The 15827-nt window shown below is 41.4% G+C and overlaps 1 protein-coding gene across 49 annotated transcripts in view; it reads right to left on the reverse strand.

Moving 5' to 3' along the window:
• The window catches only part of PHACTR4 (phosphatase and actin regulator 4), a 146206-nt gene that overhangs the window by 63653 nt on the left and 66726 nt on the right, over positions 1-15827 (reverse strand). For 13 of the 49 annotated variants that reach the window (XM_015439678.4, XM_074014957.1, XM_074014903.1 and 10 more), the window contains exon 1: positions 11509-11789. The exons of 32 other annotated variants lie outside the window; for them this stretch is intronic. In XM_015439678.4, coding sequence (XP_015295164.3) covers positions 11509-11554 — 46 coding nt within the window. In that variant the 5' untranslated portion in view covers positions 11555-11789. Of the gene's footprint in view, positions 1-11450; positions 11790-15827 lie in introns of those variants that run through there. 4 more of the 49 variants (XM_074014974.1, XM_074014955.1, XM_074014899.1 and 1 more) reach the window with 1 other exon arrangement.

Genomic DNA, 15827 nt, shown 5'->3' on the forward strand with positions numbered 1-15827 from the left:
AACTAACCAAATTACAGTTGGAGTTTCCTGTTTGAGTAGTACCCTGAAACCAGGCCTGGTATTTAAACTACTTACTCCCTTATTCAAGTTGTAGCACCCCACATATCATAGGCTTGTTTCTTATATCATGAACTATGCAGAGTTCTAGTAGTTTCTTCAACCACCATATTTTTCCTAGTCAATATTTAATTGAAGTTTTTAAGTGCAAGTGTAGTTGGTTCATACAAATTTCAGGGGCAATTTTTTTTTTTTTTTTTTTTTGAGAGACAGTGTTACTCTGTAACGCTGGCTGGAGGGCAATGGCATGATCTCAGCTCACTGCAACCCCTGCCTCCTGGGTTCAAGGGATTCTCCTGCCTCAGCCTCCCAAGTAGCTGAAATTACAGATGCCCGCCACCATACCCGGCTAACTTTTGTATTTTTAGTAGAGACGGGGTTTCACCATGTTGGCCAGGCTGGGCTCCAACTCCTGACCTCAGGGATCTACCCACCTTGGCCTCCCAAAGTGCTGGGATTACAGGAGTGAGCCACAGCGCCTGGCCACTGGCTGTGATTTTTAAATAAATGTATGATATTTATAAAAACCACTTAGCACCTTTCATCTTCAGATAAAATATTCATTAACTATTTACTATAGATGCATATTATACCTGCATAACTTGATGGAGATATAAAACAGGATTAAACGATATGTCCTAGGTCAAAGATAATGTTAATTTTAGAATTAGATTTACAACCAATCCTTTATTTTATTATACATATATATATATTTTTTGGATATGGGGTTATGTTACCCAGGCTAGAGTGCAGTGGCTATTAAGGGGCACGATCATGGTGCACTGCAGCCTCAAACTCCTGGTCTCAAGTAATCCTGCTGCTTCAGCCTCTCAAATCACTGGGGCTCTAGGGGTGCACCACACCCGGCACAGCCAGTTTTTTTTTTTGTTGTTATTGTTTTGTTTTGAGACACTGTCTCACTGTTTCACTCAGCTTGGAGTACAATGGCATGATCATAACTCACTGTAACCTTGAACTCCTGGGCTCAAGCAATCTTTCCGCCTCAGCTTCTGAGAAGCTAGAACTACAGGCGCATACCACCTCACCTGGCTAATTTTCTGAGTAGAGATCAGGTTTCGCTATATTGCCCAAGCTGGTCTCGAACTCCTGGCCTCAAGCAATCCTCCTGCCTCAGTCCCCCAAAGTGTGTGAGCTACCATGCCTTACCTCTTAATCATCCACGTTGATGGCAAGATAAGGCACAGGCAATGGGAATCCACAGAAAACAGTTTTCAGCATAGCCTCACTTTCCCCCCGCTTTATTTGACTTAGTAATAAGTAACAAAAGTTATTGGATCTGTATGAATTCTATCTTTATGTTTTATACCTTATCAGGTTTTCTTTTCTTTTCTTTTTTTTTTTTTTTTGGTGTCTCACTCTGTGGCCCGGGCTAGAGTGCAGTGGCGCGATCTCGGCTCACTGCAAGCTCCGCCTCCCGGGTTCACGCCATTCTCCTGCCTCAGCCTCCCGAGTAGCTGGGACTACAGGAGTCCGCCACCATGCCCAGCTAATTTTTTTGTATTTTTAGTAGAAACGGGGTTTCACTGTGTTAGTCAGGATGGTCTCGATCTCTTGACCTCGTGATCTGCCCGCCTCGTTCTCCCAAAGTGCTGGGATTACAGGCGTGAGCCACCGCGCCCGGCCAATGTATGATTTTATTCCAAGGTATATATACACTTCACTATGAAGAAGTACCAAGTATCTTCATAATATAACGGTTTAGTCTATTTTTAAGCCCACCTAGCTGGAAACAGATTTGCTATAAACAACCTTTCCACAGTATCAGAACATTGTAAATGTAGAACATTCATTTATGGTATTTACACTACTGAACTTATTTTTGCCTTCTAAAAGAGGATTATTATTGGCTTTAAAGAACTGTTTCAGAAAACTTCGGCAAAATTACAGAAAGTAAACCTGCCACTAATGAACAAAGCAGGCTTTGTCTAGAGAAGGCCCACAACTTCCTGTGGAAATACTGCATAGCTCTGACCTTTGGGAATCAGAAAGAATTGGGCAAAGCAGTCAGGAGAAGATAGGTGGAAGGTCTCTCTCTCTGAACTTGCAGGTACAGTTATGTCTGAGATTCTACCTCTGGAAAAACACAGATTTCTGCCCATGATTGTATCAAGTAGTGATGTTGCTTTACCACTGGCAACTTAATGTGCACATTGCTCTGATAAAAAAATTCCAGGTTAAGGGTATGTTTTTATAGTGAAGGGCCAGAATATAAGCTATTCACTCATGGGAAAAAACCTTCAAACTTTCCAAAGTTTACTTGCAAGTAGAAAGAGGAAATACATAACTGGGCATGGTGGTGGGCGCCTGTAATGCCAGCTACTTGGGAGGCTGAGGCAGGAGAATCGCCTGAATCCAGGAGGCAGAGGATGTAGTAAGCCAAGATCGTGCCACTGCACTCCAGCCTGGGCGACAGAGTGAGACTATCTCAAAAAAAAAAAAAAAAAAAAAAAAAAAGAAAGAGGAAATACACATGTATGTTGTGATAATAGGTCTATTAGTCCATTCTTGCATTACTATAAAGAATTACCTGAGGCCGGGTACAGTGGCTCACACCTGTAATCCCAGCACTCTGGGAGGCCGAGGCAGGAGGATCATCTGAGGTCAGGAGTTTGAGACCAGCCTGGCCAATATGGCGAAACCCCGTCTCTACTAAAAATATAAAAATTTGGCTGGGTGCGGTGGCTCACGTTTGTAATCCCAGCACTTTGGGAGGCTGAGGCGGGTGGATCACGAGGTCAGGAGATCGAGACCATCCTGGCTAACACAGTGAAACTCCGTCTCTACTAAAAATACAAAAAAAATTAGCCGGGCGTGGTGGCAGTCACCTGTAGTCCCAGCTACTTGGGAGACTGAGGCAGGAGAATGAGGCAGGAGAATGGCGTGAACCCGGGAGGCGGAGCTTGCAATGAGCCGAGATTGCACCACTGCACTCCAGTCTGGGCCACAGAGCGAGACTCTGTCTCAAAAAAAAAAAAAAAATTAGCCAGGCATGGTGGTGCGTGCCTGTAGTCCCAGCTACGAGGCTGAAGTAAAAGAATCACTTGAACCCAGGAGGCAGAGATTGCAGTGAGCTGAGATCATGCCACTGGACTCCAGCCTGGGCAACAGAGTGAGACTCTAAATAAATAAATAAATAAATAAAAAGAAATACCTGAGACTGGGTAATTTATAAAGAAAAGAGGTTTTACTGGCTCATGGTTCTGCAGTCTGTATAGGAAGAATGATGCTAGTATCTGCCTGGCTTCAGGGGAAGCTGCAGAAACTTACCATCATGCTGGAAGATGAAGGGGGAGTAGACATGTCACATGGCCCAGAACAGGAGCAAGAGAGCAAGGGTGCAGGTGCCACACACACTTTTTTTTTTTGAGATGGAGCCTCACTCTGTTGCACAGGCTGGAGTGCAGTGGTGGTCTTGGCTCATCACAACCTTTGCCTCCAGGGTTCAACGGATTCTCCTGCCTCAGCCTCCCAAGTAGCTGGGACTACAGGCACGTGCCACCATGCCCAGCTAATTTTTGTATTTTTAGTAGAGACAGGGCTTCACCATGTTGGCCAGGCTGGTCTTGAACTCTCGACCTCGTGATCCGCCTGCCTCAGCCTCCCAAAGTGCTGGGATTACTGGCATGAGCCACCGCGCCCAGCCTCCACACACTTTTAAATGACCAGATCTCATGAGAACTTACTATCCTGAATACAGTACTAAGCGGATGGTGTTAAACCATTCATGAGAAATCCACCCCATGATCCAATCACCTCCCACCAGGTCCCACTTTCAACATTGGGAATTACAATTCAACATGAGACTTGGTTGGGGACCTAGAGCCAAACCTTATCAATAGTATATTTAGAAAATCCACTGGAGCAGAGAGAGGGATCAAAAATTTTTGGTTGGTATTCCAAATTTGATAATAACAGAGAATCCTTTAAGGAGTTTATGACAGACCCCTATATTGCCACCTCCTCCTGAACACTGGATTACATGAGAAAAGTAAGCCTGTTTCTTCTTAAAAGGAAGCATTTACTGTTAGATAAACAGCAGACAGGTATGAGAAATGTCTTTTTAATTCTGATAACCAAATACTACTAAGACTTTTTCTACAAAATCCCATGAAGTACTTTATTTTAAATTAACCTATCTATTATTTACTCCTGTTTTATTGTTGTTATGTAGCTATGTTAAATTTTATTCATCCAGCAATCTCCTTAGGATTTTGCCTCTAAGTGATAATGTATTTCTTTTCCTTTCTTTTTTTTCAGACATAGTCTTGCTCTGTTGCCCAGCCTGCAGACATGATCATGGCTCACTGCAACCTCAACTTCCTGGGCTCAAGTGATCCTCCCATCCCAGCCTCTTGAAGATCTGGGACTATAGGTGTGCACCACCACGACTGGCTAATTTTTACATTTTTTTGTAGAGATGGGGGATGATATATTTCCAAATCACATTCCCAAAAACTACTTCCATTATCATAAGGGTGAGAACCCCATAACTCCAAATTTCAGAGAAAATAAATCAAATGGTGATAGAAAAGGAATGTAGGAAAGAGAATATACAGTATCTTTTATAGCAATGTATTATTACGCAAAAGAAAAGTGGGGGGAAAAGTTAATTAGTGAATTAGGGTAAATGAAGGGGCAAAAAGGAAAACAAAAAAAGAGAGGTGAAATGGAAAGACAGAGGAGGAAAGTTCCAAACCAAATGGTTGGAAAGAATTTATTAAAAATCTTTGGTCCTTCTAATTAAAATTAGGAAGGGCTGGGTACAGTGACTCATGCTTGTAATCCTAGCACTTTGGGAGGCCGAAGTGGGAGGATCGTGTGAGCCCAGGAGTTCAAGACCAGCCTGGGCACATAGCGAGACTGTCTTAAAAAAGAATAATTAAATATGGCTGGGCAAGGTGGCTCACGCCTGCAATCCCTGCGCTTCAGAGGGCCGAGGCAGGTAGATCACGAGGTCAGGAGTTCAAGACCAGCCTGGTCAAGATGGTGAAACCCTGTCTCTACTAAAAATACAAAAACTGGCTGGGTGTGCTGGCAGGCACCTGTAATCCCAGCTACTCAGGAGGCTGAGGCAGAGAACTGCTTGAATCCGGGAGGCGGAGGTTGCAGTGAGCTGAAATTGTGCCACTGCACTCTGCTTGGGCAACAGAGCGAGACTCTGCCTCGAAGAAATTAAATAAATAAATAAACAATTAAATAATATAAAAATGGCAAAGACCAAATGATCTGAAGAGACATTTCTCAAAAGAAGACATAAAAATGGCCAAACAGGCCAAGGGCTGTGGCTTATGCCTGTAATCCCAGTACTTTGGGAGGCTGAGGCGGGCGGATCACAAGGTCAGGAGATCAAGACCATCCTGGCAACATGGTGAAACCCCGTTTCTATTAAAAATACAAAAATTAGCTGGGCATGGTGACACGTGCCTGTAATCCCAGCTACTTGGGAGCCTGGGGCAGAAGAATAGCTTGAACCAGGGAGTTGGAGGTTGCAGTGAGCTGAGACTGCTCGCACCACTGCACTCCGGCCTGGCGACAGAGTGAGAGAGACTCTGTTTCAAAAAAAAAAAAAAAAGGCCAAATATATTTTTTAAATGCTCAACATAACTAATCATCAGGTGAATGCAAATCAAAACCACAGTGAGGTATCAGCTCACCCCAGTTAGGAGGCTATTATCAAAAAGACAAAAAGTAGCCAGTGCTGGTGAGGGTGCAGAGTAAAGGGAACGCTATACACTGTCGGTGGGAATGTAAACTAGTACAGCCACTATGGGGAACAGTATGGAGGGTCCTCAAAAAAAACTACAAATAGAACTACCGTATGATCCAGCAATACCATTACTGAGAATACATCCAAAGGAAAGGAAATCATTATACTGAAGAGATATCTGCACTTCCATGTTTACAACAACAGCCAAGATATGGAATCAACCTAGGTGTTCAACAACAGATGAATGGATAAAGAAAATGTGGTATACATAAAAAATGGAATACCATTTAGCCACAAAAAAGAATGAGCCAGGTATACTAGCTCACAACTATAATCCCAGCACTTTGGGAGGCTGAGGCAGGAAGATCACTTGATTCCAGGTCCAGGAATTTGAGACCAGTCAGGGCAACAGAGTGAGACCTGGTCTCTTCAAAAACCAAAAAAACTAGCCAGGTGTGGTGGCATGTGCCTATAGTTCCAGCTACTTGAGAGGCTGAGGTGGGAGGATCGCTTGAACCTAGGAGGCTGAAGCTGCAGTAAGCTGTGATTGTGTCACTGTACTCCAGCCTGGGTGACAGAGTGGGACCCTGTATCAAGAAAAAAAAAAAAAGAATTAGCTGGGTGTGGCGGTGTGTGCCCGTAGTCTCAGCTACTCGGGAGGCTGAGGCAGGAGAATTGCTTGAACCTGGGAGGCAGAGGTTGCAGCGAGCTGAGATCATGCCACTGAACTCCAGCCTGGGCAACAGAGTGAGACTTGCCTGAAAAAAAAAAGGAAAAGAAAAAGAAAAAAAGAAAGAGAGAGGGAGGGAGGGAGGGAGGGAGGGAGGGGGGAGGGAGGGAAGGAAGGAAGGAAGGAAGGAAGGAAGGAAGGAAGGGAGGGAGGGAGGGAGGGAGGGAGGAATCCTGTCATTCTCAGCAACATGGATGGAACTAAGGACATTATTTTAAGTGAAATAAGCTAGGAACAGGAAGTTAAACACCACATGTTCTCACTCATACACAGAAGCTAAAAAAAAGTTGATCTCATAGGAGTAAAAAGTACAACAGAGGCTACTAGAGGCTGGGAGAGATAACAGGAAGGGAAGGATAGGAAAAGATTTGTTAAAGAATACAAAATTATAGCTAGATAGGAGAAAAAAGTTCTAGTGTTCTATACCACTTCAGGATGACTATAGTTAACAATAATATATAGTTTCAAACAGCTGAGGAGTATTTCAACCTTCCCAATACAAATAAATAATACATATTGGAGATGATGAATATGCTAATTACCCTAATCTAATCACATCGTACATATTGAAATATCCACTATGTATCCCATCAACAGGTACAATTATTTTCAATTAAAAAAAAATAAATTGGCCAGGGCAGTGGCTCACAACTGTAATCCCAGCAATTTGGGAAGCCAAGGCAGGCAGATCACTTGAGGTCAGGAGTTTGAGAGCAACCTGGCCAACATGGTGAAACCCCATCTCTACTAAAAATACAAAAATTAGCCAGCCCTAGTGGTGGGCACCTGTAGTCCCAGCTACTCGGGAGGATGAGACAGGAGAGTCACTTGAACCTGGGAAGCAAAGGTTGCAGTGAGCCGAGATCACGCCACTGCACTCCAGCCTGGGTGACAGAGTGAGACTTCATCTCGAAAATAAGTAAATAACTATACAATCAAACAAACAAAACCTTTTTTTTTTTTTTTTTTGAGACAGAGTCTGGCTCTGTCACCAGGCTGGAGTGCGGTGGCGCGATCTTGGCTCACTGCAACCTCTGCCTCCCTGGTTCAAGCGATTCTCTTGCCTCAGCCTCCCGAGTAGCTGGGACTACAGGCACGCACCAGCATGCCCAGCTAATGTTTGTATTTTTAGTAGAGACAGGGTTTCACTGTGTTAGCCAGGATGTTCTCAATCTCCTGACCTCATGATCCTCCCACCTGGGCCTCCCAAAGTGCTGGGATTACAGGCTTTGTGAACCACCACACCCGGCCAAAAAAAAAAAAAAACGTTTAAAAATAAAAAATCTATTGAAAGAATTCTTTGGTCTTGTGCCTAATTTAAGGATATGTGATAATTAGCTAGTTGTTTTAATATGACACATAGTAAAGAATTTTGGTAAGCAAAAAACAGTTTTTATGTTCATTAAGAACTACCAAGTAGGATTTGAAAGTTTGTGTTTCTTTTTCTTGATACAGTGTCTCCCTGACACCCAGGCTGGAGTACAGAGGGGCAATCATGAGTCACTGCAGCCTCAACCTACCAGGCTCAAGCAATCCTCCCACCTAGCTTCCCAAGTAGCTGGGACTACAGATGAGTACCACCACAATGGCTAAAGTTTTATTTTTGTAGAAGCGGTGTCTCCCTACATTGCGCAGGCTGGTACCAAACTCCTGGACTCAAGTGATCCTCCTGCGACAGCCTCCGAAAGTGCTGGGATTATAGGCATGAACTAATGTGCTCTGCCCCAACTGCAATGCTTTATCTAGATAAATCTACATGCTTCTCCTATGAACATATTTTATTTAAGGATAATTTTTTTCAATTAACTGATGAGAACATATTTCCTTGAATGGATACCACAGCACAGATTCCTAATCTACATTCAAATACTCAGTTTACCGGTTGTCAGAAAGATCCTACAGTAGAAACTCTGGTTGGATATGGTTGTAATAGCTCATAAATTTGCATACGAGTCCTCACGCAAAGATTATTTATTTGAAAGCAGACTCTTTGGTTAATAGCTCTGGGCTTCCATTACAAGTCAAGGGAATCAATTAACTTAAAAAAAGGAGTGGGATGGGCTTGGTGGCTCACACCTGTAATCCTAGCACTTTGGGAGCCCAAGATGGGAGGATCAATTGAGGCTAGAGTTGGAGACCAGCCTGGTCAACACAGTGAGACCCCATTTTTACAAAAATAAATTTTTTAAGTAAAAAAAAAAAAAAATCAAATAAAAAAAAGAAGTATGCCTTAATTTAAAAAAAAAATATATAAATATTTTGGATACCTTTTTCATATTTTAAATTCTCAACTACAAAACAAACTTCTTGAGGGCCTAGACATGAATAGTATCTACACAGGGGCCTCTCTGTTATTCACAGTGCCTGAAAGTAATAATAAATCAATTCAATATATTCATCATGTGTTTTGCATCAGTTGACTTGTCAAACCTAGCACTGTTAATTTCAAAGCTCAAAATTAAGTGCTATATCATAGGCCTAGAAGAGTAAACAAATAATTTAGGTTTTAATTTACTTTGTACATTTATCATTCCAAATAATCTGGTAAGATTTTCCAATCAGCTACCCACATAAAGGCTTTTAAACTTAAATGAAGAAACTGTTGTTTGGTGAAAACCTTTAATGGAATTGGTATAGTTCTCAAGGTTTTCAATGTTAAACCTTCATAACCTGATCCTGATCTGCTCAAAGAGAATACATCCTGAATTATAAATAGCACAATAATGGAGTCAGTCCATGAAAATAGCTTATAGTCAACTACTTATTATCTAGGTAATAGGAAGTAAAACCCCAAAATTAAATCCAGAGGAAACATAAAAACCTTAGTTAGGCTCCTGATTTCTATTTCTTCCTCAAATGTCTTTTATTAGGGCTACTGGTAGGAATAGAATTGATGAATTTCAGCTACTTGGGAGGCTGAGGCAGGAGAATCACTTGAACCCGGGGGGTAGAGGTTGCAGTGAGCCGAGATCGCACCACTGCACTCCAGCCTGGGCGACAGAGTGAGACTCCATCTCAAAAAAAAAAAAGAATTGATGAATTTGATTCTTACTTTTTTTCAGAAGCATAAAAATACCAAACTTTACTCAGATGAACTTTTTTATACAGTATATAGATGTTAGATGGACATTCTTCTTAAATACCACCACTTACCACTAAATTGTACTTGCTTTACAATTTATTGTTTTTCAAAGCCCTTTCATTTCCATCTCATAGATAAATGCCCAGCATTGAGTCCTTACTATACTTGCTAACAAACAACTACTGTTTGGCATAGAAACCACAGGAGAATTTATGGCCCCAAAGTGAGTTATTTATCAAATATAGGAGAATGTTTAATTCTGGAAACAAAGAAGCAAAATGTCATCAGAAGGGAATGCAGAAGAGAAGGATAAGATGAGGTTTATCTTTATGTTCTAAATTTCATCTGTTAGGCTGGGTAGTGGTCCCAGATGATTCTTTATGTTTTTCTTTATACCTTTTTCTATTTATGAAACATTTCAATTTTTTTTTTTTTTTTTTTTGAGAAGGAGTCTCGCTTTGTCGCCCAGGCTGGAGTGCAGTGGCCAGATCTCAGCTCACTGCAAGCTCCCCCTCCCGGGTTTACGCCATTCTCCTGCCTCAGCCTCCCGAATAGCTGGGACTACAGGTGCTCGCCACCACGCCCAGCTAGTTTTTTGTATTTTTTTAGTAGAGATGGGGGTTTCACCGTGTTAGCCAGGATGGTCTCGATCTCCTGAACTCGTGATCCGCCCGTCTCGGCCTCCCAAAGTGCTGGGATTACAGGCTTGAGCCACCGCGCCCGGCCAACATTTCATTTTTTTAAGTGAGTTAATGAATTGATAAAGACACAGCCCTAGTGATCAAGGTAAAGTGAGTCAAGTCCTGACTTCAGTTCTGAAAATTTGTTGCTGAATGACTCACTTTGTGATCCATGTGCCTCAGTGTCAGTAACACATGAAAAATACTGCTGAAGATATTTCATCTAGGAAGTTCTCAGGTGAAAATACTACCCTTAGAAACAAAATCTCATTACATTACGAAACATTTGGGAGTGTTACCTGTGTTTCCACACTTTATGCATTTTTTAAAAGTCACCAACATTTTTTGTTTCTGAAAAAACAAAAAACACAGCCTAGGACTGAACATGTTTTCTGCTTCTCCATAAATCCAAGTGAAGGTATAAATCTTATTTAAATATTATAATGTCCAGAAATGATTCACAGGCTTTCCCTAGTTTTGTTTATATTTAATCAACCCTTTAATGAACATCCGCTTAAAACTGTTTTTCCCAATTTATGATTGTCATCTTATATAAAACCCTAAAAGATTAGGAAAATGAGCTTGCAGTGACAAGTGACTACCATTGCACGTAGAAGATTTGAAATTCTGAGCTATACTCACAATCAGCTTGGTCTCTAGCTATCCCTTAGGCAGTAACATTTCAAATGTACCAACTTCAGAAAAGTTTATATCAAAGCATTGACTTAAGAGAAACGGAAACACTAGCGCAATGGAAAATGCCTGAGACTTATTAGGAAAATGTATAACCAAGTCTAAAAACTTAATTCTTAAAAGTGGTTCTGTCTATAGAAGTTAACAGTTCTATTTTCCAAGTTTTGTAAAATACTAGCAAAATATCTTTGAATTCTAAATACATTTCTGTAGCATTTATCTTTAGTAACGGCAAGAAATTAACAGACAATTCCTTAGCAATATAATATAAAAAACTTCAAAGAGATCAAGTAAAACAAAACTGTGAGTGATAAATTAATAAACTAAATTTTTTAAGGTTTTAAGTTTTAAAAAACCTAATTTTTTTAAGTTTCTCGCCATGTTCTGCATGACTTCATTCATTCTTCACAAACATAAACATTTCAAAGTTGGGATCATCAACATTCTCGTGTTTAACTTCGCATAAATACTCAAGTTCACCTGTAAATCTGCCTTGCTTCTGTCAAGATTTTCTGTTTCTCTGCCTTCTATTACTCACCAACTGCATCTGGATTTACCGGTCTGGAGACATCGGCTTGCCCCATGATTATATTGTCTGATGTATCTCACGACAACAAACTGTCCTGGACAAAAGCAAACTTTTCATAAAAGATAAATCCACATAAAGAGGGGACATGCGGTCCTCTTTCAGTGTCACTGCCAAACATCAGGAAATGGCATAAGGTCAGTTCATCTGCTGAAGTTTCTGTTTCCCATACAGCCTGGGCACTTACAGTTCTTACAAAACTCTCTTCACACTGGCTCTCTTCACCCAGGAATGCCTGTCATTCCAGAATGCACACTGTGTAGAGCTGAAGTGCAGGAAGGGGAGGAGACTGCCAACCACATTCTAGCTGCTGACTGGCATAGCCCAAAAGTCCACACCCCCTGTTCCTGACTTTTGAGCTTGGCTGGAACTCTCCAGGCTCTGAGTCATAGAAGAAAGGGAGCCTGCTCAAGAGTACACCAAAGAATTTACAAATTTAATCACACAAAAACACCAGGATGGTTATGAGTAAAAGGCTAATGGGAGCAGTAATCCATTCAAAGGTGTGTTTTAGACACAGGTTTACCTCAAAAGTATCAGATTTCACTGTGTTACGGACTGAATGTTTGTGTCCCCTTACAATTTATATATGGAAATTCTGACGCCCAGTGTGATGGTATAGGAAGTGGGTTCTTTGAGAGATAATTAGGTCATTGAGGGTAAAGCCCTTGCTAATAAGATTAGTACTTTATCAAAAAGGACCCAGACAGCTCTCCCTTTCCATCATGTGAGGCTATGCAAGACGACAACTGTCTGGAAACCAGGAAGAAGGCCCTCACAGATACCCAGTCTCCTGGTACCTTGACCTTGGACTTCCCAGTATCCAGAACTGTTAGAAATAAATGTCTGTGGCTGGGCCTGGTGACTCATGCCTGTAATCCCAGCACTTTGGGAGGCCAAGGCTGAAGGATTATTTAAGCCCAAGAGCTTGAGATCAGCATGGGTAACATAATGAGACTCTGACTCTAAAAAATTTAAAAATTAGCCAGGCATGGTGGCGTGTGCCAGCAGCCCCCAGCTACTGGAGGGAGGGGAGGTGAGGTGGGAGAATTGCTTGAGCCCAGAGGTGAGTTGTGAGCTGTGATTACACCGCTGCACTCCAGCCTAGGCAACAATGCAAGACCCTGCCTCAAAAATAAACAAATAAAAATAAAAGAAATAAATGTTTGTTTAAGCCCCCCCAGTCTATAGTATTCTGTTATAGTAGCCTGAACAGACTAAGACATGCTACTTATTCTAAAATTTTATTTCCTACCTATAGGTGGGCATGCCCAAAGCAAGGTGAGATCTATGTACTGGGAATTAATAACATTAGAAACAATATTTTAGGACTGAATATATCTTTTCTGAGAATACGGACAACTATTTCTGAAAATCTGCTTACTAAAACAATAAACTTGAAATAAATATTTGGAAGGCATTATATAATAGTCTCTTCCTGCTAAATATCAATAATCTCCATATGATCTTGGGGAATAAGAAATTACAAAGAGTAGCCCTACATGCTGGGCATAATACATAGAAATATCACCTAATCACATGCAGCAAATGAATGTCCAATTTGCACATTGATTTTTCCTTTTTTATCCATAACTAACTTACATACAGCCAAGTACATAAATATTAAGGATACAGCTTGATAAATTTTTATTTAGTATAGTAACACCAAATTTTCTAAATGTTAAAAAGACAAACATAACACAACCTTAACATAACCTCCACATAACCTGGATTATTCCACTAACATCTGAAGGTAAAAGAGGAAGCTAACAATTTTGAGTAATATATTAAGGAGTTTTACACTGGTTACTGCATTTAATCATCACCACAACTAACCATGCATTGTGAGGTATATTTATTTACCCTATTTTCAGATAAGAAAACTAGGGCTAGTAAGGTCAAATCCTGTGTCTTATATCACCAAGCTAGTAAGTACCAAAGCGCTAATATTCCTTCAATAAAAGACAGCAACCACTGGGTGGAGTGGCGTGCACCTGTAGTCTCAGCTACTGAGACTGAGACTGAGGCTGAGGTGGGAGGATCACTTGACCCCATGAGTCTGAGTCCAGCCTTGGCAACACAGTGAGCCCTGTCTCTAAAAAAAAAAATTAAAACAATTTTTTTTTTTTTTGAGATGGAGTCTCGCTCTGTCGCCCAGGCTGGAGTGCAGTGGCCGGATCTCAGTTCACTGCAAGCTCCGCCTCCCGGGTTCGGGCCATTCTCCCGTCTCAGCCTCCTGAGTAGCTGGGACTACAGGCGCCCGCCACCTCGCCCGGCTAGTTTTTTGTATTTTTTAGTAGAGACGGGGTTTCACCGTGTTAGCCAGGATGGTCTCGATCTCCTGACCTAGTGATCCACCCGTCTTGGCCTCCCAAAGTGCTGGGATTACAGGCTTGAGCCACCGTGCCCGGCCAAAACAATTTTTTAAAAAAGACAGCTACCAAAAAAAAAAAGGGAGTTTTTCATTTAAATCTTTAGTCTCCAAACTGAGATCCCAGAAGATTTCTAGCATCTGAACTTTCCCGTATTTAGCCTGTCCTTGGTACATTCTCTTCTCTATTATCTTAGCCCCATTATCTGTTTTTGATAGAGAAAAAAACAGCAAAGGTAACAAAAAAGAAAACCTCAATGCTAAGGCATCAGTGAGGGAAAAAAGTGCAGAAACATTCAGACAACATTAAATTGTTAATATTGGTAGTAATTAGAAAAACATTATGATGTTGACCATTAAAACAGGAAAGAAAGTAAAAGGAAAAATGCACTGAAAGCACAATTCAATTTAATAATGCCCAATACTTTGGAACCTAGGTACTTATACTTATTAGCATAAAAGCAGACCATAGCAAGAGCAGTTTCCATTGTTGTAAAATGGGAATGCAAAAAGTGGCAAATGCATTGCTTGGCACTCAGGAGGTGCTCAACATATTGTAATTAACAACATCATTATCACCATCATCATCATCATCATGGAGCCAATATGGTATATTACTTATGAGCATGAACTTTGCAGTCAGACTGAAATTTTAATTCCAGCTCTACCACTTATTAAGTGTTAACTCAAGACAAGTTACTTCACCTCTCTAAGTCTCAGTTTTCTAGTATTATAAAACTACACAACAACAATTACTAGTACAAGGCTGAAAGTGGTGGCTCACGCTTGTAATCCCAGCACTTTAGGAGGTCAAGGCGGGCAAGTCACTTGAGGTCAGGAGTTTGAAACCAGCCTGGCCAACATGGTGAAACCCCGGTTCTACTAAAAATACAAAAATTAGCTGGGAGTGGTAGCACATGCCTGTAATCCCAGATAGGAGGCTGAGGCATGAGAATCGCTTGAACTCAGGAGGCAGAGGTTGCAGTGAGCCACGATGATGCCACTGCACTCCAGCCTGGGCAACAGAGCGAGACCCTGTCTCAAAGAAAAAAAAAAAATTACTAGTACAGGGAATTTGTAAGGATTAAATGACATGAACAGAAATGAAGTGCTTTGTAATGTTCCTGGGACCTGAAAACCTCTCAATAAATGCAAATCAAGAAAGGAGAGGCCAGGTCAAGAGTATGACTCCAGAGAGCAAGTTGGAAGAAGCAGGCCAGAGAGAAAGTCTGAACACAACCAGTTGCTGTATAGAAACATTAAGCAAATGGAAGGACCCAGATATAAGCATTACCTTGAATATTTGGGTAAGTTCAAACCCGGCACATTGAACATGCACACACACACACACAGCCCAGAAACAGTACCTTCTAATCTATGTAGACATGACCATACAAGAGTATAACAAGATAGATTTATGGATCTAGGTAGAGCTGCTAAAACCATCTGCCAAATTTAAATGCCAAAATAAAAACCACCTGCCAAATGTAAAAGGCCAGGCACAGTGGCTCATTCCTGTAATCCCAGCATTTGGAGAGGTGAAGGTAGGAGGATCCCTCGAGCCTAGGAGTTTGAGACTAGCCTGTGCAATAAAGTAAGGCCCTGTCTCTAATAAATAAAATAAAATAAAATAAAAGCCAAATCTTGTCATGGCTCACTGCTGATTCTACAATATTGTGAGAGTAGCAATAAAACTTCAAGAATGAAAAGGGCTGGGCACAGTGGCTCATGCCTGTAATCCCAGCACTTTGGAAGGCCAGGGTAGGCGGATCACAAGGTCAGGAGATTGAGAACATCTTGGCCAACATGGTGAAACCCCATCTCTACTAAAAATACAAAAATTAGACGGGCATGGTGGTGCGCGCCTGTAGTCCCAGCTACTCAGGAGGCTGAAGCAGGA

Source organism: Macaca fascicularis, chromosome 1, assembly GCF_037993035.2.
Source record: "Macaca fascicularis isolate 582-1 chromosome 1, T2T-MFA8v1.1".
NCBI lineage: Eukaryota > Metazoa > Chordata > Mammalia > Primates > Cercopithecidae > Macaca > Macaca fascicularis.